This window comes from Suncus etruscus, chromosome 6 (assembly GCF_024139225.1).
Source record: "Suncus etruscus isolate mSunEtr1 chromosome 6, mSunEtr1.pri.cur, whole genome shotgun sequence".
Lineage (NCBI taxonomy): Eukaryota > Metazoa > Chordata > Mammalia > Eulipotyphla > Soricidae > Suncus > Suncus etruscus.
Genome location: NC_064853.1, coordinates 31,740,653 through 31,764,084, shown reverse-complemented (window position 1 = coordinate 31,764,084; position 23,432 = coordinate 31,740,653). Strand labels below are relative to the sequence as shown.

The following is a 23,432-nucleotide window of genomic DNA, read 5'->3' as shown; positions in this document are numbered from 1 at the left end:
CACTTTCTTTTATTACCCTAACATTCTACAGTAAAAACTTAAAAAGCCCTTTATAAAATCAATGCTACAAAATAATTTCATATGAATGTTATCACTTATTATTCTCTCAATACTGGGCATCAAAAACTCTCTTGACCCTCACCCAGCTCCTTGCTGTCCTTCTGCCACACCAGCACATAAATCAACTGTAAGGAATAATCCAACCACCTGCTTTCTCTATTATAATACCACAATTGCTGAGTTCTGCTGAAGACAATCACAAGCTGGAAATCTGTGCCTCCTTTATAAGTTTACAAGTCTCTAATCTTCAGATCATTTATCTGGTTAGCAATTATTCTGTTCATCTATACTTTGTGATCAGTGACCTTTCCCGTCCCACAGTGATGGGGGAACTCCAAATTGAAGCACAACACATCTCTTCTCCTACAAGTGCAAATTCACAGAAAAAAAGAAATGTGTCCACCTAATTCTTTGATCTACATTCTTCAAACCCATCTTTTAAGTATAATAGAAGTGAGTCATAGGACCGGAGAGATAGCATGGAGGTAGGGCATTTGCCTTGCATGAGGAAGGACGGTGGTTCAAATCCCAGCATCCCATATGGTCCCCAGAGCCTGCCAGGAGCTATTTCTGAGTGTAGAGCCAGGAAGTAACCCCTGAGTGCTGCTGGGTGTGACCCAAAAAACAAGACAAACAAACAAACAATAAAAAGTGATTCACAAAGCTGAAATTATCCCAGTGGATAGTAGGGGTGGCAGGAACAATTAGGGGAGGCACTTTCTATTTGTTAAAGTAAATTTCAACAGGAGGAGCTCAATGACTTTTTTCCGAAACGGGGGAGGTAGATCAAATAAGTGTGAGGACATTTGGGGCCAAAGTGATAGCACAGCAGGTAGATGCTTGCCTTGCATGAGTTCAACCTGGGTTTGATCCCCAGCATCCCATATGATCCCCCATGCCTGCCAGGAGTAATTTCTGAGTGCAGAGCTAGGAATAACCCAAATACAGCCAGGTGTAGCCAAAAAAAAAAAGTGTGGGAACATCTGTGTTAGACAATCCTGAAGGTAAATTAATCTCCTCTCTCTCTCCTCTCTCTCTCTCTCTCTCTCTCTCTCTCTCTCTCTCTCTCTCTCTCTCTCTCTCTCTCTCTCTCTCTCTCTCTCTCTCTCTCAGATACATATTCAGATATATATTCAACTTTTCTTTTTATTCAACAGGTGTGGTTTTGGGGCCACACCTGCCATGCTCAGTGCTTACTCCTAGCACCTGGCTGACCATATTCTGGCAATTCCCTGACCCACTGTACTCTCTTCTGTCTTTAAAAAAAATAAAGGGCCGGAGCAATAGCACAGCAGTAGGGCGTTTGCCTTACACGCAGCCAACACAGGATGGACCCAGGTTCGATCACTAGCATCCCATGTGGTCCCCCAAGCCTGATAGAATTTCTCAGAACAGAGCCAGGAGTAACCCCTGAGCGTGGCCGGGTGTGACCCAAAAACCAAATAAATAAATAAAACAAAATAAATAAAAACAAAACCTTTAAGTATCTCTAATCACCTCTGACTTTTGCTTCATAGAAATATTTCTTAGAATGGGACTTGAGAGACAGTAAAGTGAATAGGGTGCTTGCATTGTGCATGGCAGACTCAAATTCAGTTCCCTAGCACCCCATATGGCACCCTAAAACCCACCAAGAATGATCCTCAATGCAGAGCCAGGAGTAAGCCCTAACCACAGTCAAGTGTAGCAAAAACCTCCCCACTAAAAAGAAAATGACCTATGCTGTTAGACTCTATTTTCTCACCTCCTATTTATTATACAGTATATTTGTTTTTTTTTTTTTTTTTTTTTTTTTTTTTGTGGTTTTTGGGTCACACCCGGCAGTGCTCAGGGGTTATTCCTGGCTCCAGGCTCAGAAATTGCTCCTGGCAGGCACGGGAGGACCATATATGGGACGCCGGGATTCGAACCGATGACCTCCTGCATGAGAGGCAAACGCCTTACCTCCATGCTATCTCTCCGGCCCCTATACAGTATATTTGTAATATAACTTGATTTCTACCCCATTCACTAAAATATCCTAATATCCAATTTATCAATAATAAGTAGAAAACTTTCTATAACTTGCCTCAAGCAAGGTTAAGTGCTACTTGATGTATTATTGCTCTGGCCCTTTTTTGTTTTTTTTCTGGATCACACCCTAACTGCACTCATGGATCACTACTGGCAATGCTCGGGACCAGATGAGGTACATGGCTGGAACCCCAGTCAGATGAGTACAAGGCACAGACTCTATCCTCTGTACTAGCTCTCCAGCCACACTTTTTTCCCCCATAGTTAAGTCTTTTTTCTTCTTCAAAATCTCTCCCTGTACTTCCTGTAGACTCAAATCTCTTTATTTTCCTACTTTCCCTGTTTTGAACTTGAGTATAACCCTGTCAGATTAGCACAATGTTTAAGAAGTTTCCAACTAGTATAAAAGACCTCAGCGAGGTGTATAAGTCACATAGATTCTGCTCCCTATTCCTGAATTCATTTATCCACTGCTTTCCCATAGGCATCTTTCACCCTACCCACTCCACTGTATCCAAACACATATTAATCTCAAATGCCCCTACAGATAGATTTTCTTTTTCCTTTCTTTTATTTATTTATTTATTTATTTATTTTTTGGTTTTTGGGCCACACCTAGCAGCATCCAGAGTAAGTTACTCCTGGCTCTGAGCTCAGAAATTACTCCTGATGGGGCCAGAGAGGTGGCGCTAGAGGTAAGGTGTCTGCTTTGCAAACGCTAGCCAAGGAAGGACCGAGGTTCGATCTCCCGGCATCCCATATGGTCCCCCCAAGCCAGGAGTGATTTCTAAGCGCATAAGCAGGAGTAACCCCTGAGCGTCAACTGGGTGTGGCCCAAAAAAAAAAAAAAGATATTACTCCTGGATTGAAATAAATCATTTCTTTACTCTTTAAGTTGAAAAAAAAAATAATAAAATAAATCACTCCGGGCAGGCTTGAGGATGGAACCAGGGTCCCAGGGTCAGCAGCCTGCAGGGTAAACACCCTACAGCTGTGCTAAAGCTCCAGCCCCTAGGGGATTTTTTTTTTTTTTAAGTCCAGGAGTGCTGGACTGGGGTGGGGTATGTTATTCCCAGCCCAGAGTTCAGGGGCTACTCCAAAAGTGCTGAGACCAGGAGGTTATGGGGATAGAACCTGGGCCCTCCAGAAGCAAAACAGGCACACACTATCTCTTTGAGCTATCTCCCCAGTCCTATGGATGGCTTTTTTTTTGTACCTTACGAACTGCTCAAACCTCCCTCTTTGTACTCTCTCATCCCTAACCCACCCAATCCTTTCATCTTACTCCCTTATCTAAACTATATCTGGGAGGTAGGAATGGGTCACACCCAGCAGCTCTCAGGGGTTACTCCTGGCTGTACGCTCAGAAATCCCTCCTGGCAGGCTCGGGGAACCATATGGTATGCCAGGATTCGAACCACTGTCCATCTGCGTGCAAGGCAAACACCCTAACTCTGTGCTATCTCTCTGGTCCCTCTAAACTACATTTTTAAAAAAATCTTAAGTGATGTATATGGAGGTTTTTTTTGTTTGTTTGAGGGGACACACATGACAGTGCTCAGGACTTACTCCTGGGCTCTGTTCTCAGTTTCTTCCAGGCAATGCAGAAGGTCCCCTAGCACTTCCCAATGTGGCCCAAATACATAAAAAGGTGGGGGTAGGGATGAGATAAGACAGGGCAGAGGGTTTTGTTTGTTGTTTTGGGTCAGCTTCTCAGGCAGAACTCAGGAGACCTAGGAACTTCCTAAGATTCTTGGCTGACCAAGCAAAGAGTTTAATGCAAAGCTTGAAAATGTGGCGCTACTTGGGCCCTGCTGTGCTTGGGAGAGCATGCGGTGCCAGGATCAAAAAAGTCAGCAGCCTGCAAGGCAAGTACCTTAATATCTGTACTCTTTTTTTTTTTTTTTTTTTTTTTTTTTTTGGTTTTTGGGCCACACCCGGCGGTGCTCAGGGGTTACTCCTGGCTGTCTGCTCAGAAATAGCTCATGGCAGGCACGGGGGACCATATGGGACACCGGGATTTGAACCAACCACCTTAGGTCCTGGATCGACTGCTGTGCTATCTCTCTGGGCCCAATATCTGTACTCTTTAAACCTCTCTGCTCTTTAGTCCCTGGACCATGACCCCAGCCATGAGCATACTTCTTAAGAAACAAGTTTAGATAAACTATAGCATATGAAGATATCTTTTTATAAGATTAAAAATGGTAGTTTTTTTTACATTATTTGAAATACTAACATTTGTCCCATACTACAGAATCACTAAATAGTGCCACCAAGCTCATAACCGAAATCTATCACAGACAGGACAAGAATTTAATGAGAGGAACTTGTGAAACTGTCAGAGTAATAAGGAAAAATCCAAACACAGAAGTGGAATACCACACCTACAGACCACAGGGGGCAGGTGACCTATTTCTTCAGTGTGTGTCTTAGCAGACATTTTCCCCAACCACGGGGCCAGTGTGCCAGTTCTCCACCAGAATGTTACTTAATCCAAACTTTGCCAGGATGAAAGTATCAAGTTTGCCAGATTAAGCAAATTTCCTGAAACAATCTTTTTCAGCCTTTCAAGAAGTCAGCAGATACTTTACCAAGCTGACTATCAAATGAGGTAGTCAGGTAACTTCTAGATAAAGTAGTTCTCAAAATCTAATTCAGATCTTATTTAAGATTCTTTCAGTATACCAAGAGGTCAAAAATATTTTCCTAAGTATTACTAAGACACTGTTTGCCTTATGCACACTCATTCTCTCACAAGTCTACAGTGGAGTTTTCCAAAGGTTGTGAACTGTGATAGCTCAACAGACTAAATACAGAAAAAGATTTGGGATGTCAGTGTCTTTCACTAAGCCAGACATTAAAAATTAAAAAGCCAATGTTGGGGACTGGAGAGATAGCACAACGGTAGGGTGTTTGCCTTGCACATGGCCGACCTGGACAGATTCAATCTTCAGTACAGCATATGGTCTCCCAGCACCACCAGTAATGATCCTTGAGGACAGAGCCAGGACTAAGCTCTGGGCACTGCCAGTTGTGGTCCATAATAAAAGCCAAAAAAAAATTTTTTTTAATGGAAGCTGCCAACAACATAGCTTGAAGGGATGAGGTGAGTCCAAGCTTTTCAGTAGGAAGCCTGGGTTAGAGCCTCATCATCCTGTGCAGTTCCCAAGCACTGCCAGGAGTGATTCCTAAGTGCAGAGCCCAGAGCATCACCGGGTGTCACCCAAACCAAAAACAAAACCAAAAAAAGGATCAAAAATTCTGAGAATGGGGGCCGGAGAGAGATAGCACAGGGGTGTTTGCTTTGCAAGCAGCCGACCCAGGGCCTAAGGTGGTTGGTTCAAATCCCAGTGTCCCATATGGTCCCCCGTGCCTGCCAGGTGCTATTTCTGAGCAGAGAGCCAGGAGTAACCCCTGAGCACTGCCGGGTGTGGCCAAAAAAAAAAAAAAAAAAAAAAAAAAAAAAACCAAAAAAAAAAAGAAAATTCCAAACATTCATCTTGGTAAGAAAATAAAGGTTACAACCTTTTTTTTTTTTTTTTTGGTTTTTGGGCCACACCCATTTGACGCTCAGGGGTTACTCCTGGCTATGCGCTCAGAAGTCGCTCCTGGCTTGGGGGATCATATGGGACACCGGGGGATCGAACCGCGGTCCGTCCTAGGCTAGTGCTGGCAAGGCAGACACCTTACCTTTAGCGCCACCGCCCAGCCCCAGGTTACAACCTTTTAAAAAGAACTATATCCATTATTTTCAATTTTTTTACTACATCTAATAATAAGATACAAAATAAAATTTAAAAAATTTGAACTAACAGATTCCTACCTATAAGCATACAGAATAGATTTATGATTACTTGTTTACTGGTACTCTTCCCATAGTTCCTATAGCAAAGTCAGGAATCTTTTTTGTTTTTGGTTTTTGGGCCACACCTAGTGATGCTCAGGGGTTACTCCTGGCTCTGCACTCAGAAATCACTCCTGGCACAGGGGACCATGTGGGACACCAGGGGATCGAACCCTGGTCTGTCCTGGGTCAGTCATGTGCAAAGCAAACGCCACTGTGCTATCACTCCGGCCCCCAAAGTCAGGAATCTTGAAAGGCCTATCCAGTAACTGTTCAGCTATGGAATAATCCCAACTCTCAAAGCACAGCAGAATTAATTAAGCTTAATTATCTGTGCCATACTCAACATTTCCAAAACATAAAACCATATATTTCATCTAAATAAATCAGTAATTCTATTGGTACAGATAAATACTTAAAGATTAAGCTATCAAACTCCCATTTGGATCAAATCCTTGCATTGTCAGTAAATTATGGTAGCTACAGAAATCTCTCAAATTATTAGAAACCTCCAAGATGCTGTTAATAATAATTTCTTTTTTGTTGTTTTGTTTGGGGCCACACCTAGAAATAGATGCTTAGGACTTACTCCTGGCTCTGCGCTTAGGGATCATTCTGATGATGCAGAGGGGCAGCTATATGGGATGCCAGGGAGTGAATCTTGGTTAGCTGCTTGCAAAGCAAGAACCCTATCTGTTATAGGTGTCGCTGGCCCCTTAACGATAGTTTTTTTTTTTTAATAGGCTGAAGGTAAATTGCTTTAAAAACAATTTTTGGGGGCCAGAGAGATAGCATGGAGGTAAGGTGTTTGCCTTTCATGCAGAAGGTCATCAGTTTGAATCCCGGTGTCCCATATGGTCCCCCGTGCCTGCCAGGAACAATATCTGAGCATGGAGCCAGGAGTAACCCCTGAGCACTGCCGGATGTGACCCAAAAACCACAAAACAAAAACAAAACAAAAAAAACACACAATTTTTGAAGTCACTGATGCTATAATAAATAACAATTTTGTATTTGTAGTTCAGTCTAAAATTAAAGTAAGAACTTTTTTTATTTTGGGGGACCATACCTGGCAGTGCCCAAGACCTACTCCCAGCCCTGAGCTAAGGAATCACTCCTTGGCAGTGCTCCAGGGAAGATATGGGGTGACTGGATAGAACATGGGTCAGGGTCGACCACATGCAAGGAAAGTACCTTGTTGCTATCTCTCCAGTCTGAGAATCGGATTTTTATGTAAAATTAACACTAGTTAATCAAAACTGTCTAACTCAAAAGTTATTTTGCGGGGCCAGAGAGATAGCATGGAGGTAAGGCATTTGCCTTGTATGCAGAAGAACAGTGGTTTGAATCCGGCATCCCATATGGTCCTCAAGCCTGCAGGGAGCGATTTCTGAGTGTAGAGCCAGGAGTAACCCCTGAGCATTGTTGGGTGTGACCCCCCAAAAAAATAAAAGTTATTTTGCTGGGGTCGAGGCGAGAGACTACAGTGGTTACTTTGCATGCTGCAAACCCTATTTCAATCTCCAGCACCCCAGTGTGGGTAATGCTAGGAATGACCCTTTTGGACAATGCCAGGAGTAATCCCTGAACACCAATAGTGTGGCACCAAAACCAAAAAAAGTTATTTTGCCATAGGTTGTTGCAATAACCAAGAAATGTAGTGACCAGCATTTAAAGGTTAGAAAGAAATAATAATCCTTAGGTATTTAATCCCTGAAGTTAAATTGTCTATTACTTGCAAGACCCTAAGCAATTGAAGAAGCTCATAATTGGTGGGGAGACAATTGAATTCCATAGGGGCATGGAATTATATATAATTAAGGTGGCATAAACCACACTAGACAGAATGAGTTCTGAGAAGTCTTGGAAGGAAGAACAACTTCTAATAGTTGGGGAACAGGGAATATGTATCCTGGCAAAGAAGGCATCTAATCTAGGTCCTAAATATACCACATTTAAATAAGTAACCATTGAAAGTAAAAAGGTCCAAGAAGAAAAAGCATACTTTCAAAGAACATTCGTACAAAGTAGAACTTGTGATGGGCTCAAAAGAAGAGAGGAAAATTGGATTGAAAGCAGAGAGACTTACATGATATGTAAGCAGTCTGGGTTTTCTTTCTTTCTTGCAGTTGTTGTTTTTTTCACTAGATTAAAAATGAGGGTCTTTTTGTTTGCTTGTTTTGGGGCCACACCTGTTATGCTCATTAGTTAACTCCTGGCTCTACGTTAAGAGATCACTCCTGGCAAGGTTTTGGGTACAATATGTGGTATACAGTGCCAGGAACTGAACCTGGGTCAGCTGAATGCAAGGCAAGTGAAAAATAAAAGTCTTTAAAGACACTGGAAGGTGCTTAAAGTCATTCCAAGATTTACCATGAAAGGGTGAATCATCAGAAGGTACTTTACTAATACTCTGTTTTTGACAAAATGGAAATGGAAGAACAGCTAAATTATCATACTAAGCACACCACTCCAGGCAGAATACAAAATATGTTGCAATCTCCTGTCAGTAATCTTTTGTTGTTTTGGTTTTTTGTTTTGGGGTCATACCCAACACATTAAGGCTCTATGCTTATACATAATTCCTGTCCCACTGTTTAAAGGACGTACCCACTGCACTATATTTCTGGCACCAATTTACCTGGTCTTAAATGTTTGCCTGGCATGTGGCCAACAAGGATTCTATCCTCAGCATCCCATATGGTCCCGAGAGGCCCACCAGAAATAATTCCTGAGTGCAGAGCCAGGAGTAACTTCTGAGTACTGCCAGGTGTTGACACCAAAAATAAATAAATAAAATCCACTTACTTCAAAGCTGATAATTTAGCATACTCAGGTATGTTCCTTTTTTGAAAGCCTTTAAGTATAACTAACTATAATCTCCATAAGGCTACAAAATAGGTAATAAAGAATAGCATATACATATTTTCAATATTATGACTAGAATCTCAGTACGCAAAATTTCATTCAAGGATGGGCATTTTAAACACAAAAGTTTATGTCCACGGGCTAAAAAGTTTGGATCAAATTCTTCCATACGAACTTTTAAGACCCACATTACTACATAATTATTAAAAGTCTGCTTTTCTAAAACCCCAATTTTTAATAACTCAATTCAACTTAGCCGATCTTTTTACTAGGCCCATATTTTTTCAAACACTAGTGCCTTCTTCATTTTTCTCCCCTCCTCCTCATTCATCTCTCCGCCCAACAAATTCCCTTTGTATGTCTGCAAGGCAAGATACTATATGATACAGTATGATCGAAGGCAGTCTGAATATATAATTCTTTGAATAAGAAAAATCTAGAGTTATTCACCTGACTTTTTTTTACAGGAGAAGCAGCAATGATGTACTAAATTTCATTTACATAAATGACAAATGCATCTAAAAAATTTGATGTTTAACCATCAGGGGAAACAAAGGGGGAAATACACACAATAGATTGGTGTCAGATCTTACAAACTTTGCAAAACACTGAAAAGCTGCATCTGAATTGCAATCACAAGTATAAAAGCAATAAAGAAGATTCCAAAAATGAAGATAAAAGGGAAAATCTAAGTTATCATTAAGGCTGGAAGGGTTTGTTCAATATTAGTCCTAATTTTCAAATAGAGCATCATTTAACAGTCTAATTAAAAAAAAAAACACAAAGAGAATAACTCACTGTTCACAAGGACATAGGAAATCATTCTACATGCATTCTATCAGAGAGTAATACTTCATTACACTTGCATGGGCTCAAATCCTATCAAACGTTTCCAAAAATATAGTCTTTTCATAATTGAGATTCCCCAATGACATACAACGTTTTCTGTAGGCTTAGGTAAAACGTGTTTTTTTCCCTTCAAATAAACAATCCATTAACAAAACTGAACCACAAAAGGCCCTCGACAAGTCAAAATCATTACATAAAGCGCCGTCTATAATTACAAACAAGGTTTGAAAATTTGACAGCTAGTCATAAAATGAGGTTGACTTTAAGGGGAAAGAAAAAAATGACCCAACTTTTCCATTTTCCCTTCCTACCAGATAAAGGTCTCAGACAATGCGCTAAAGTAAAAATACAATATATGTATAATACTTTATATTACGTGTATCCAACCTATCACATTTATGTATATATCACACTGATTCATCACATAAAAAGGGTTCCTCCTTTTTTCTCTTAATAATTGAAGTCATAGCAAACCTACCCCATAAATTAAGTCAAATCACCGTAAATTAAAGAGTAGTAAAAGCCTGCACATATATATGTATATATAATATATATTATATATACACACGTATATATATATCCGAGCGATTAGATTCTGAAAAGAAAAACCTCAGACTCAGGCCATGACGGAATCAAAAACGCCCAGACCCTAAAGAAGAAGGGAAAAAAAAAATCACTAACCGGCATTTGGTTTTCATAAGAGAAAAAAAAAAGGGGGGGGGGAGGTTGTCTTAACATGAATAATCACGCAGGCAACCCAGTTTTGAGAAGTTAACCAAGGTAAAAAACCTAACGAACCCAATGAGACCAACACAGAGAAATGACAAGCTTTCAAGAAAGCCCCCCCCCCCAAAGACTTGGGGAATAAAAAGCAATCCTTTCGCAGGTACAGGAATCTTTAATTGAGAAAAGAAAAAAAAAGGGGGGGGGAGGAAGGGGGCTTGGAAGAGACACGACACTGAAACCCGAAAGACAAGCTGGCTAGAAGGTACAAGAAGTCAAAGAAACGGGGCTCAGCCCCCCCCCAACGTCACCCCACCCCCACCCCACCCGGCAGGACAATAGCATCGGGGTCCGAACTGCAAACTTTACAAACGCCAAAGCCAGCCAGCAGCACTTGCAACTGCCAGCTAGCTCTCCCTGGCCCATCTGCCCCCTCGGAGCTCCCCACCTAGGGGCGCCCCAGGAATCCATTCATCCTTCAGCCCGGCCAAAACAGCACAAGATCTCAGTTCAGCGCCAAACAGACCCATCACCAAATTCTTTTTATTATTATTATTTTTTTTCTTTTTCTCTCTCTCTCTCTCTGCCAAGTACCTGGAGGATCCATTTCAATATAAAAGATGAGTTCCGTCGAGTAGGGCATCATCACCTCCCTCCAGTCTGCGTCATCGCGGTCCATACTCCACACCGTGTTGTACATCGCGCTGTCAACGGGCAGGTCGTCAGGAGGTAGAGAGAGAAAGCATAGAGAGCGAGAGAGAGAGGTGCAAAGAAATTTTTGCTGGACCTGATACTTTTTTTCTTTAAAAAAAGAAATCTAAAAAATAGATCATCATCTGTAAAAAAAAAAGTCCAGCAGGGAAAATCAATGGTACTTGGGGCTTCCAACGACCTCGGGACGAGCCAAGTCCGGCCAACTAGGAAAAAAAGAAAAGAAAAGCAGAACTGGGGTCCTCTCTCTTTCCCCCCCGTGTCTGGCCTTCCTCCTCTTCCTAGGGCAGCCAGCAGAATGCCCCCCGAACTTTCAATGGACGGGCTTTCTTCATCAGCACGGTAGAGAAAGGACTTGGGGGAATGGGTGTGTGGCTAGGTGGAGAGGGGGGCTAGAGGTGTTTGAAAAAAAAAAAAGCGATCCCCCCCCAAAAAAAAAAACCTCCACAGTCGCTCCCACCGCCTCCCAATCTTGGGGTGTCCCTTCCAGGGCAGAGAGAGACCAGAGGCAAAAAGCAAAATGCAAAAAAGCAAAAGGCAAAAACAAAAAAAGGTGATGGAAGTGACAAAGAAAGACATTAAAAAAAGAAAATAAAACAAAAAAAAAGAAGGGGTTCTGCGTTCAAGTTTCGGGGTCCCCACTGGAGTCTGAGAGAAAGCAGCGATTCGATTCCCCCAGCGGGGCCGGGCCGGGCTGCTCGGCGTCCCGTTCCCCTCGTCGAGCTGGGAAGCGAAGCCGCAGCAGCCTCGGGACTCGCGGCGTAGAGGAAGGGGGGGTCCCCTGTGGGAAGCCCGAGCAAGCTCAGCTGTGCCGGGCGCTCCCGCCGGACGCCGGGCGGGCGGGCGGGCGAGCGAAGCCGCCTGGCAGCGCCGACTCCTCCTCACGCTCCGCTCTGCCCCTGACTGACTCGAGCCACTAGAGTTTCATTTTAACGGCGCGGAGGGGGACACCCTCCCCCTCCCCCAGCTCCCCCGCTGAGGCGCGAACCAAGCGTGCCTGGAAGCGGGGGGGTGCGCCGTCGTCACCATCGCATCCCTTTCTCTCTCTTCCACTCCGCTGCGCATCAGATAAGAAGAAAAACGAAAGACAAGCCTTCATCTCTGTTTAAAACTCTTCCCAGCGCTTTTTTTAGGGCGCACGCCCTTCATCAGTACCCCTCACTTTTCCCGTCTCCCCCTACAACGCCAGCAGAATGGTTCGGCCCGGGCGCTGGCCGCTCGCCAGGAGCACGCGAGCCGGGCCGGGCGGGGGAGGCGGGCGGCGAGGAGGACGGAGGGGCGGGCGAGCGAGAGGGCACGGAGCGTTCTGATTGGCTGAGCCCGGTTGCCGGCGGCCCGAGCCTGCGTCTTTTGTCTGCCTCGCCTCAGCGGAGGGAGCGGGAGACGGCTGCGCGCTCCGAGCGGGCCAATCCGGAGTCAGCCGGCGCCGGCCGGTGCGGCGGCGATTGGTCGGAGCTCAGTTACCAAGCGGGACAAAGGCAGAAGGGGGGAGAAAGAAAAGAAGAGGAGGAAAAAAAAAAAAAGAAAGGGAAAAAGAAAAGAAAGAAAGCAAGCGCCAACGGCGGTTCCTGACAGGCTAGGGCGAGCGCTCAGGGGGCTCAGGCTGCCCGGAGACAGGCTGCCCGGGGGCTCCCCGCTGAGGCTCGCGGATCGCAGGTCCGCTCGGACGCCTGAGGAAGAAGCCAGAAGAAGGGGGGACGCGAGGCTCCTCTGCCCGGAGACAGGCCGCGGGGGGGGGGGGGGAAGAGGAGAGGAGCGAGCTGAGGCGGACGCGCGCTCCCCTGTCACTTGGCGGGACGCGCGAGCTTCAGGTTCTGAGGAGAAGAGGAGAAGATCCCCGGGCCGGCCGAGTCCCTCCCGCCCTCCCCTCGGGGCGCTTCTCCACGCCAGGATGACTCTTCCCACCTTCCCTGACAAGTTGTCTCCTCAAGCAGAGGCTCCCCCAAAATGCACTTGCAGGAGGGCGTTGCAAACACCCCGAGAGCGAACTGGCCACCGGCCACCTATCCCTGAGGTGGATACCTGAACCCCACAAACACACACACCCCGAACTGTGAGGTGTTAACTTCAGGCATTTCGCAGAGAATCCGTGCTCCCCAAATCTCTGCTCTTTTTCTCCTCCCTTGCAAGGACCTTTGAACCCAGGACGAACTCCCCCCAACACACACACACACACACACAAACACTTTAGAAATCAATTCTGGGACCCCTCAGGCTCTGGCTTGGACAGGTCCTCGACTCAGAAAACAAAACTAAACGTCTTGTCCCCCCCACCCCCCACGACTTGTGCATCTGTGATTTCGGAGCTGAAAGCATTAAGAGTTAGAAATCCCTCAACAAAAGGGTTCTAGGATTCTATCTACTTCGTCCCTCCTCCCCTTCTCCTGTTTGAAACGGATTGGATCCATAGGAATATGTGGAATATTTCTTTGCATTTACAAAATGAAGGGTGGGGGAACCAAAGAACTGAATAGCGAAAGAACAGATTTGTGGCTCGTGACAGTGGTGACGAGACTTGCCACCCCGCATCCCCTAACAATCTGGCGGAGGCCAAAATCTGCCCCGTTTCCTCTTTACACATGAGTAACAAAGCCCATTGTGTGTTGGGTTGACAGTCTGATTTAAGCAAAACCTCCCCCTGAACTGGTTCTGCAATATTGATTGGTGCCTGTGGAAGAATTGCCACGTTTCACCCTCTACCTTTGCAAATGGTTCTGCCTTCCTTAAAGGTACTGTCATTGAGTTGAGCCAGTTCCCAGGAACAGATGTTGAAATGTGTGTGGACTGAGATAGTGTCATGGGTTCAAAAGGGCCAGTAAGAATGAATGAGTAGGCCTGAGCTAAGAAAATACATCAGTTTTATAATGTGACTCCTGCTTACATTACTGAAGTCCAAACGTGATTCAGAAGCCACATCAACTTTGGAACTTGGTACTTTAATTGGAATAGCCTGAACTATATATTCCTCTACTTAGAAAGGCTGGAAGATCGGCTCTGATTATGGCTAGCTTCCCAGAAGTCCCTACCTCAACATATCTGGGAGCCAGAAGTACTTAGATTTGATAACTCAAGGCAGAACAATCCGTCAAGAGCAAGTGGTTTATTTTTGTTCACAGGTGTCCTTGTGTGTTTCCAAATAAAATGAGAATGGATGAAGAGAGGAAGCGTGGAAAAGATAATAGCTTTCAGATTTCCACAGCAGCTTTCCTCCCGACCACTTTTCATCATTTAATGGTGAAGTTTCAGTTTCCACTACACAAAGCAATCACCCAGGCCTTTCCCACAGCTCCGGCTTTGGGAGATGTCGTGAAACACCAGCACAGTGTATAATCTGGTGCTCAAGACTGGCACTTGGAGTAAAGCTGTGATTCAACCCTGTGACCTAAAATTATATGACCCAACTGTCCACTTAAATAAACCTTTGAATGGGAGACCTCCAAAGAATAATAGTGATGTAAGGCAACAATGACTCAAAGTAGAGCAGACTTTCTTTGATGGGCTTGAATCAGTGCCCTGAAATGATGGGAAGCATCTAGCAAGCAGTACTGGCCTTGCTTCCAGTGGAGAAATAGAAATGGAGTTCTGACTGCTTGTCACCAAACTGCCTCCGGCACTTTGGCAAAGGCAGAGAGTGTTAACTCTGGTATCCTGGACCATTTCCATTTTAGAGAATTATATTTGGCCTGGGTGTGGATTAAATTCAGCTCTAACAGCTCAGACTCCTGGGTCACAACCTGCTACTTTGGGATTTGCTTTTTTCCCTTTGCCTCTCCCCTTTCTTTTTTTAAATTTAAAGTAGTCTTAGGTAAATCACAAAATCTGCCTTCATTTATATATCTGTGAAATAGGAGCTTGCCTTCAGATTTATGCAATCTGCTTAGTTTATTGTGAAATACTCAGAGAATGAGAAGGGGGTTTGGAAAGCCACTTAAGTACTTAGATTAAGCAGTACCTTTCTGTAATTCCAAATAGGTAACATGCCCTTCACTTTTTACCCTGGTTTGGTTTTGCTATGAAGCAATGCAAATATGCTCCATTTCCCCCTCTTAATTTCAGAGATGGATGAAATATTTCTTCTGTGCACTGAATATAGGGTATGATCTCAGAGTTCTCTGTGCCAGCAGAATCAGCCTGGAATTTAGCCAAAAGTTCTTCAGTGATTAAAGGTGCCATCTGAGCTCACAATATTTTTTTAAGTCTTGTAAAATGGAAACATACTTTTATTATTTTTCTAAGGTCACATACTTCAATACCAGAACTGCCTTCAGTCTTTAGGGAAAGATAACTGATATCAGTTCCCCTCTTTTCCCCCTCTCTCATCATCTTTCTTTGATCACTTACTTGTCTTATTAAAGTCCACATCCAGCAGCTAAATAAATTCACTTGATAAATGGCATTCTAAGAAAACTACAAGAAACCGGAGCAATGGTACAGTGGGTAGAGTACTTGCCTTGCATCCAGCAGATGCAGGTTCAATCCCTGGTACCCCAGGGTTTCCTAAAACTTCAGGAGCGTAGAACTTGAGCATAGAGCCAGGAGTAAGCTCTAAACACTAGATGTGGCACACACACAAGAAAACTTCAAATACCAGATACCCATTTTATTTGCAGTATTAAATTGGGAATATATTTTATTTTGATAGACACACCTATATTTCTATATGTCTAAAAAAAAAACCAAAGAACAGTGTTAGTGGGTCATTTGAAAAGACAAGTCACCAGATTCAATAGTCTTATCTTGAGATCACAGTGTCTAAAATCATGTTTATACATTTTTTTCAAAATGATATTCTTTTTACTTGGCATTCACATCTACATGCACATATCTCTGCTCTACATCTCTCTTAGAACTTAAAAATATCATGATAAGGGACCCGGAGAGATAGCCTTGCAAGCAGCCGATCCAGGACCAAAGGTGGTTGGTTTGAATCCCGGAGTCCCATATGGTCCCCTGTGCCTGCCAGGAGCTATTTCTGAGCAGACTGCCAGGTGTGACCCAAAAACCCAAAAAAAAAAAAAAATCATGATAAGGTAATATCAGCCCAAGGCACTGAGAGATTAGAACCTTAAAGGAATGAGTGGATTTAAAGAAGTAGCATTGCTCCAGATGCTGCTAAATTCCTGGGCTTGGAGAAGAGGGCCACTTTATACTAGTCATCAGCACAGGATACAGATCTTGGTCTCATTCTCCCCAAGCTTACTCTCACTCTCTCTTTCATCTCTCCTCTCTCTTCCATCTCTCATCTCCCATCTCTCCTCTCCCATCTTTCTCTAATCTCTTTCTGATGTCCTCTCTTTCAACAACACAGGGACCATATCAATGTTATGTATGTTACTATTGCAACTTTCCTTCCAAATAGGCACAAATGGAAGGTAACTAGTGAGTTCTGCTCCCTCACATAATCTCTATAACCCTAAAAGATTTTATATATATACATATATATATAAAATCTTATTTATATATATATACACACACATACATACATACATACACACATGCATATATATTAGTTTATTTGGGGGCCACACCCAGCAATGCAAAGGGTTAATTCCTGGTTATTTGCTCAGGGATTAGTCCTAGGGTTGCATAGCTTGAACCTGGATAGGCAGCATGCAAGGTAAGCATCTTACCCAGTATAGTCTCTCCAGCCCCCAGGGTTATTTTTTTTTTCTCATTTTACAGATAAGGAAATTGAGAGCCAGAGTAGTGAGGAGGCTTGTTCAGAGTCACAGAGCCACTTAGTAGCAGAGCCAAGATTAGAGCCTCATGTCCTGACAGCCAGTTCAGCGCCTTAGCCACTACACTACACAATTGCTTCTCCCTTTCATTTACTCAATGAATGTGTATTGATACTTCCAAACACCAGAGAACAAAAATGAACAAAACAGAATTCCTAACATTAACTCCAGAGCCTAGTCTGGAAGAAGAAAAGGCAAGAGAAGAGGCAAGAAAGAAATAAACAGTTTCAGGGCTGTGATAAGTGCTATAATCAGAGAAGTTGACAACCTGCAACATGATGATCCCTACCCACATGCAGGTGAATTAGGCTTCTCAGGATGGTGACATCTGACCAGCCCCAATGTTGTATGTTCTTATATTACATACAAAATTATACATACACACTGTCATTTTACTTCTCAGTTTCCCTAATCCATATGATTAGCACCAAGCCTGAAAAAGTTTTTGCTGAAAGCTGACCCAAATATCAAATCACCTCATCAACTTTAATCCCCAACATCCTTAATCAGACTGCAACAGCATCTTTATAATCTCTCGGCCTTGCCTCATCTGATTTTTTTTTTTTTGGTTTTTGGTTTTTGGTTCACACCGGGCGGTGCTCAGGGGTTACTCCTGGCTGTCTGTTCAGAAATAGCTCCTGGCAGGCACGGGGGACCATGTGGGACACTGGGATTCGAACCAACCACCTTTGGTCCTGGATCGGCTGCTTGCAAGGCAAACGCCGCTGTGCTATCTCTCCGGCCTGCCTCATCTGATTCTTAAAAAATAGGAACTAGTCATTCCTTTGCATAATCCCACCCACCCCACCCTGCAATAATTTCATTTGCCCTGAGGATAAAATTTAAACTTGGCTTTCAAGGTTTTAATAATGCAGTTCCTCTGCTGTCAGTTTTTCCTGTCACTCCTAAGAACTAGCTGTAACTAAAACAAGAGCAACTCTCAGGAAATTTAGCAAATTTCTTCTCCACTCAAAGCCCTCCCTTATAAATTGGAAAACTCCTACGTGTGGGCATCTGATCAGGTAGACAAAGCAGTCAGCCCTAAAAACGTGTACTTTTGGGGCCGGAGACAGCTCAGTGGTAGGGTGTTTGCCTTGAATGTAGCCAACCCTGAACAGACCCTGGTTCTATTCCCAGCATACCATATGGTCCCCTGAGCCTGCCAGGAGAAATTTCTGAGCGCAGAGCCAGGAGTAACCCCAGAGAGCCACCGGGTGTGGCCCCCAAACCAAAAAAAAAAAGTACTTTCTTGGTCTATCTCTAGTCATCCTCCCCTATTTGAGTTCCCTCAGAGTAGAAAGCAATTCCACAAATCCTAAGGGCCAGTATTTGGCCTAAAGCTAGTAAGTAGCCAGGGAACACTCACTGAGCAAGTAAACCACTTTCCAGAAAAAACTGAACTGTACAGGAAGGCTCTGAGGCAGTCAAAGTTCAGCTTACCCTGATCATTTTTTCTGTAGCTCCTCAGCTAATTCCCATTTATTTAAAATTAAAAAAAAAACTGTACAGTTCTTGGATTACCCATCCATAAGATACAGTCAACTTCCCTTCTCTCCACTGGCTGTTCTAAGAGTTTCACCACAGACACTCTATTCCACTGCCCCTTTATTTTATCAGCTGTGAATTGTTTGCAAAATTCCAGGCAGCTTGTAGGAAACACAGGAAAACTCAGGAGTGAAAAGTTGGTTTCATTTTCCAAGCTAGCTTATTTCTGAAATGTAACACCATATAGGGTTGTAAAGTATGCTCACTTCCTGTGGTCATAACTTCAATAGTTTGGAACAATTTGTAGTTCATGCATCCTTACTGGAATGTATAACAATCACCCTGTAATTCCCAAAGTCTCAAATCCAAAAACTATCATGACGTTTTTACAGAGCAAAAGATATCCATTTGTCTATCTCTCGTATTACATAATTTTCGGACAATTTTGATGTCTGTCTTTAATTTTGTTTTGTTTTGTTTTAGGGCCACACCCAGTGACGCTCAGGGGTTACTCCTGGCTATGTGCTCAGAAATCGCTCCTGGGGGCTGGAGAGATAGCATGGTATAGAATAGGGCGTTTGCCTTCCATGCAGAAGGACGGTAGTTCGAATCCCAGCATCCCATATGGTCCCCTGTGCCTGCCAGGGCACTGCCGGATTTGACCCCCCCCCCAAAAAAAAAAAAAAAAAAAAAAGAAAGAAATCACTCCTGGCTTGGGGGATTATATGGGACAGCGGGATCTGCCCTAGGTCAGCCATGTGCAAGGCAAATGCCCTACCACTGCGCCATGCTCCAGCCCCTGATGTCTTTAATTTTGTTGTTGTTGTTGTTGTTTTGGGGTCATACCCGGCGGCACTGAGGAGTTACTCCTGGCTTTGTGCTCAGAAGTCGCTCCTGGCAGGCTTGGGGGACCATATGGGATGCCAGGGTTCGAATCAGGGTCCGTCCTATGTTGGCCATGTGCAAGGCAAACACCTTAATTCTGTGCTATTGCTCCAACCCCTGATATTTCTAATTAATAGAATTTTGTTTCCATATACAATAAAATCACAATCATCTTTTTAAAAATGTTGTATTAAAATATACATATTAAACAAAATACCAGAGGCTGGAGCAATAGTAAAGACTTATACAAAATGAACCTAGGCTCAATCCCCAGTACCCCATATAGTCCCCAAGCCTGCCAGGAATGATCCCTGAGCACAAAGTCCTATGGATGATTGAGTGTGACTCCTACTCCCAAATATATATGACTAAGAATGTCACTCAGCCTTAAAACACTTGTCTTTCTTTTTTCTTTTTTTTTTTTTTTTTGGTTTTTGGGCCACACCCTGTGATGCTCAGGGGTTACTCCTGGCTATGCGCTCAGAAGTTGCTCCTGGCTTCTTGGGGGACCATATGGGACACTGGGGGATCGAACCGTGGTCCGTCCTAGGCTAGCGCAGGCACCTTACCTCCAGCGCCACCGCCCGGCCCCAAAACACTTGTCTTTCAAACCCAGATCCATGGAACTAAAAAAAAAAAAAATGCAGGGGCCAGAGCGATAGCATAGCTGTGATCCCCTGTGCCTGCCAGGAGTGATTTCTGAGCACAAAGCCTAGAGTAACCCCTGAGCAATGCTGGGTGTGACCAAAAAAAAATCCCCCCCCCCAAAAAAATGCCTGAAGTTGAGAGATAGCTCAAAGAGCTAGATCCCATTTACTTTGCCTATGTGAGACCCTAATTTGATCCTTTTTACAAGAGCAGCACCGAGATCCACCAGGATGATCCTGGTAACTTCTGAACATATTGGGATAGCCATGGCAGTCCCCAGCCATTACTGGGCATGAGCAACATCATATTGCCCAGCCTAAGCACTCAACCAACTGACCCAGTGGTACAATTAACACCCATAAGAACACATGAGTTCATTCTCTAGCCCCAAATTGTTCAAATACATTCTCTGTCACTACTTTTGGGGTCCCTAGCATCCCAGAAGTATATGACAACACAATAGAAAATGGCATGGGGAGGGAGAAAGATATAGGAAAATTTTGTTTGTTTGGGGGCCACACCCAGTGGTGCTCAGCCGTTACTCCTGGCACTGTGCTCAGAAATCCACTTCTAGCAAGCTCAGGGGACCATATGGGATGTCAGGGATCAAACCTGGGTCTGTCTGGGGTTGGCCAGTACAAGGCAAATGTCCTACCACTACGCTATCACTCTGGCCCTGAAAATTTAAAAAATGGAATAAAACAAAACATCTGTTTTGGTGGTTTTGGGCTTTTTTTTTTTTTTTTTTTTTTGGTTTTTGGGTCACACCTGGCAGCCCTCAGGGGCTACTCCTGGCAGGCTCAGGTGACCACATGGGATGCTGGGATTCAAACTGCGGTCTGTCCTGGATTGGCTGCATTCAAGACTAATACCCTACCGCTGTGCTATCTCTTAGGCAAAGCAAAACATCTTTTGCACCTTTCCCACATATCTGCAGAGGCATCATCCTTGAAGTCTTGGAAAATGATGGAGCCTCTTAAAGTTAAAGATCACTATTTGAGTAAAAGAAGCACAAGCATGGAATGTAAAAGACCTGTCTCTTTTGTCTTTGACTCTAAGAATTTTGAAAAGTGATATGCCCACAGTGATTTTCTTTTCATTTAAAGCTAAGAAAGACCTAGCACTCTGCTCATCTTATGTTTCTCGCAAAGCAGACACTCAAGGAAGATCATTATTCTCCAAAATGTATTCAGGATCCTATTTTCCTCTCCTCTCAGTACCACCAACATGTGAGTTATAAATTATAAAATGTTAGGGCAAAGTAAATACTCCTAGCTAATACGGTTGAACATTTAAACCAAATAAATAAGGGGCCAGCATCCAGGATGGTCCCCTAATTCAGAGGACTATAGGAGATGCTGGGTTCAATCAACCTACAGCAACCACATACAAGGCATGTGTACCCTCTGTACTTCACTGCCCCTGGTTTAGATTTGTTGTTTGGGAGTTTTGTTTTTGTTTTTGTTTCTTAGGGTCTGCACACCAGGCGATGCTCAGGGCTTACTCCTGGCCTATGCTCAGGAATCACTCCTGAATCACTTGAGAAACTAGCTGGGGCCTGAGGATAGAGCCTGGATCAGCCACATGCAAGGCAAGTGCTTACCCACACTAAGACACTGGTCCTATTTTGTCATGTTTTGTTTGTTTGGGGGGCAGACGCTATGGCTTTTAAGGGCTACTCTTGCCTTAATACTAAGGGGTCACTCCTGGCTAGGTATTTAGTGCAGTACAAAGGATGGAATCCGTACCTCTTGTACCTCTTGCAGGCAAAACATGTGCTCCAGCTCTTAGAACCTTGACCCTAAAAACAATATATTTTCACACTATAATCAACAATGTAAGTGGTCATCACATGTACCAAATATATTCTATGATCACTGAACTTAGAAGCAATTAAATGTTCAAGATCTAAGGGGAAAGTAATCTATTTTTGCAGGGAGGGAGTAATCTAAAAATGACAAGTTTCCTACAATGAACTAGATTTATTTTTTTATTAATTAATTTATTTATTTTGGGTTGAGGTTGTTGGAGTAGAAGCTTTTCAGGTGACTTCAGGTGAGGTAGGGAGAAAAGAGGCTGTAGCTTCCATAAGGAAAACTACTGCTTTCTCTCCATCCACCTCTGTCACACCCTGGGATGCAGCTGGGGAAATCTAGAACTATTAAAAGTCTGTGATGAGCCCCTGCATGGTACAGACCTCACATCTCACCAGCCCCACGAGACAGCCATCAAGCCACACCTGAGTCCAGTGTTCTGCCTGGTGTGGGAGCTGATCCCTGCCACCTGATTTCTTGGGGACTCGGGTGTGGACTAAGGTGGCTTTTCCTACAAAGAGTGAGAATTGTTCTTTGTAGAAAAGTCAGTCCTAGACTTTACCCAGGCTTTTAAGGTCCATCGTCTTGCTCTCACAGAAAAGAATGTCAGGAAGGAGATGAACAGTAAAGTAAAAAACATGTTTTACTTAGAGATTTTGAAAAGAGTGAGAGAGGAGAGAGAGAGAGAGAGAGAGAGAGAGAGAGAGAGAGAGAGAGAGAGAGAGAGAGAGAAAGAGAGAGGAGAGAGAGATATTCCAGCTTCTCCAGAGGCAGAGAGCCACATCTCAAGCAGGTATATACAGACAACATGTGCACAGAAAGCATGTGCCCTTCCTTTGTCCAAATTAGTTTAGATACACTTTTCCCAAACTGATCCAACCTGGAACTTTTGTTTTGTTTGGTTTTTGGTTTTTGGGCCACACCCGGCAATGCTCAGGGGTTACTCCTGGCTGTCTGCTCAGAAATAGCTCCTGGCAGGCACGGGGGACCATATGGGACACCGGGATTCGAACCAACCACCTTTGGTCCTGGATCGGCTGCTTGCAAGGCAAACAACGCTGTGCTATCTCTCCGGGCCCCAACCTGGAACTTTCAACCTCATTGTCTCTTGCTATGGTGTTGTCAAGGAGACAACTTTGAAATGTTTGGTGGTCCTCCTCTATGTCCTTATCACAGCCCTTTGCTCCTGCTGGAGCTTCTCTCTAAAGGTCCTCCTTCTCTCATACTATGCTGGTGCTCTGTTAAAAGTCTTATTCCTATCCAAAAAGTGGATCCTAGCAATAATAGTAATAGTAATAATAATAATAATAATAATAATAACAACAATAATAATAAGCTTAGTTTAGTAGCTCTGGGTTAATGACAGAATAATTTTTTCAAATCACAAAATTCATGATTTTATTGCATCCCAAGAATTCAATGCCAGGACTTCCCCTATCAGCAACCTGCCTGCCTACTTGAAGGCTACATCATTGTTACTCAAAAGGCCACTCCCAGATAAGTTCTCAAATAGTGCTCAGGGGTCCTCAGGAGACCAGGCAATGCCGAAGAGCAGTCCCAGGACTCCTCTCCGCAAAACCCACTAAGTCTAAGCCATCTCCCTGCTCCCTGTTCCCTGCTCCAATGAACTACATCTTCTGTTGAATACTCAGTGAAAGTACTCACTTTTCTAGCTTTGATGAATATACCATTGAGTTAGGAGATGCATTGAATGAACAACTGCAGAATCACTGACCTATGAACTTTCATTTGGTGATGGGAGAACAATAAGCGGTGTTCAAAGTTCTTACT

General features: G+C 43.7%; 1 protein-coding gene across 2 annotated transcripts in view; it reads right to left on the bottom strand.

The window, feature by feature from the left end:
* The window catches only part of PIK3R3 (phosphoinositide-3-kinase regulatory subunit 3), a 152,074-nt gene that overhangs the window by 67,641 nt on the left and 61,001 nt on the right, over positions 1–23,432 (bottom strand). The window contains exon 2 of one of the 2 annotated variants that reach the window (XM_049774782.1): positions 10,955–11,064. The exons of the other annotated variant lie outside the window; for it this stretch is intronic. Within the exon in view, the coding sequence (XP_049630739.1) occupies positions 10,955–11,064 (110 nt within the window). The remainder of the gene's footprint in view (positions 1–10,954; positions 11,065–23,432) is intronic. 2 annotated transcript variants of the gene reach the window in all.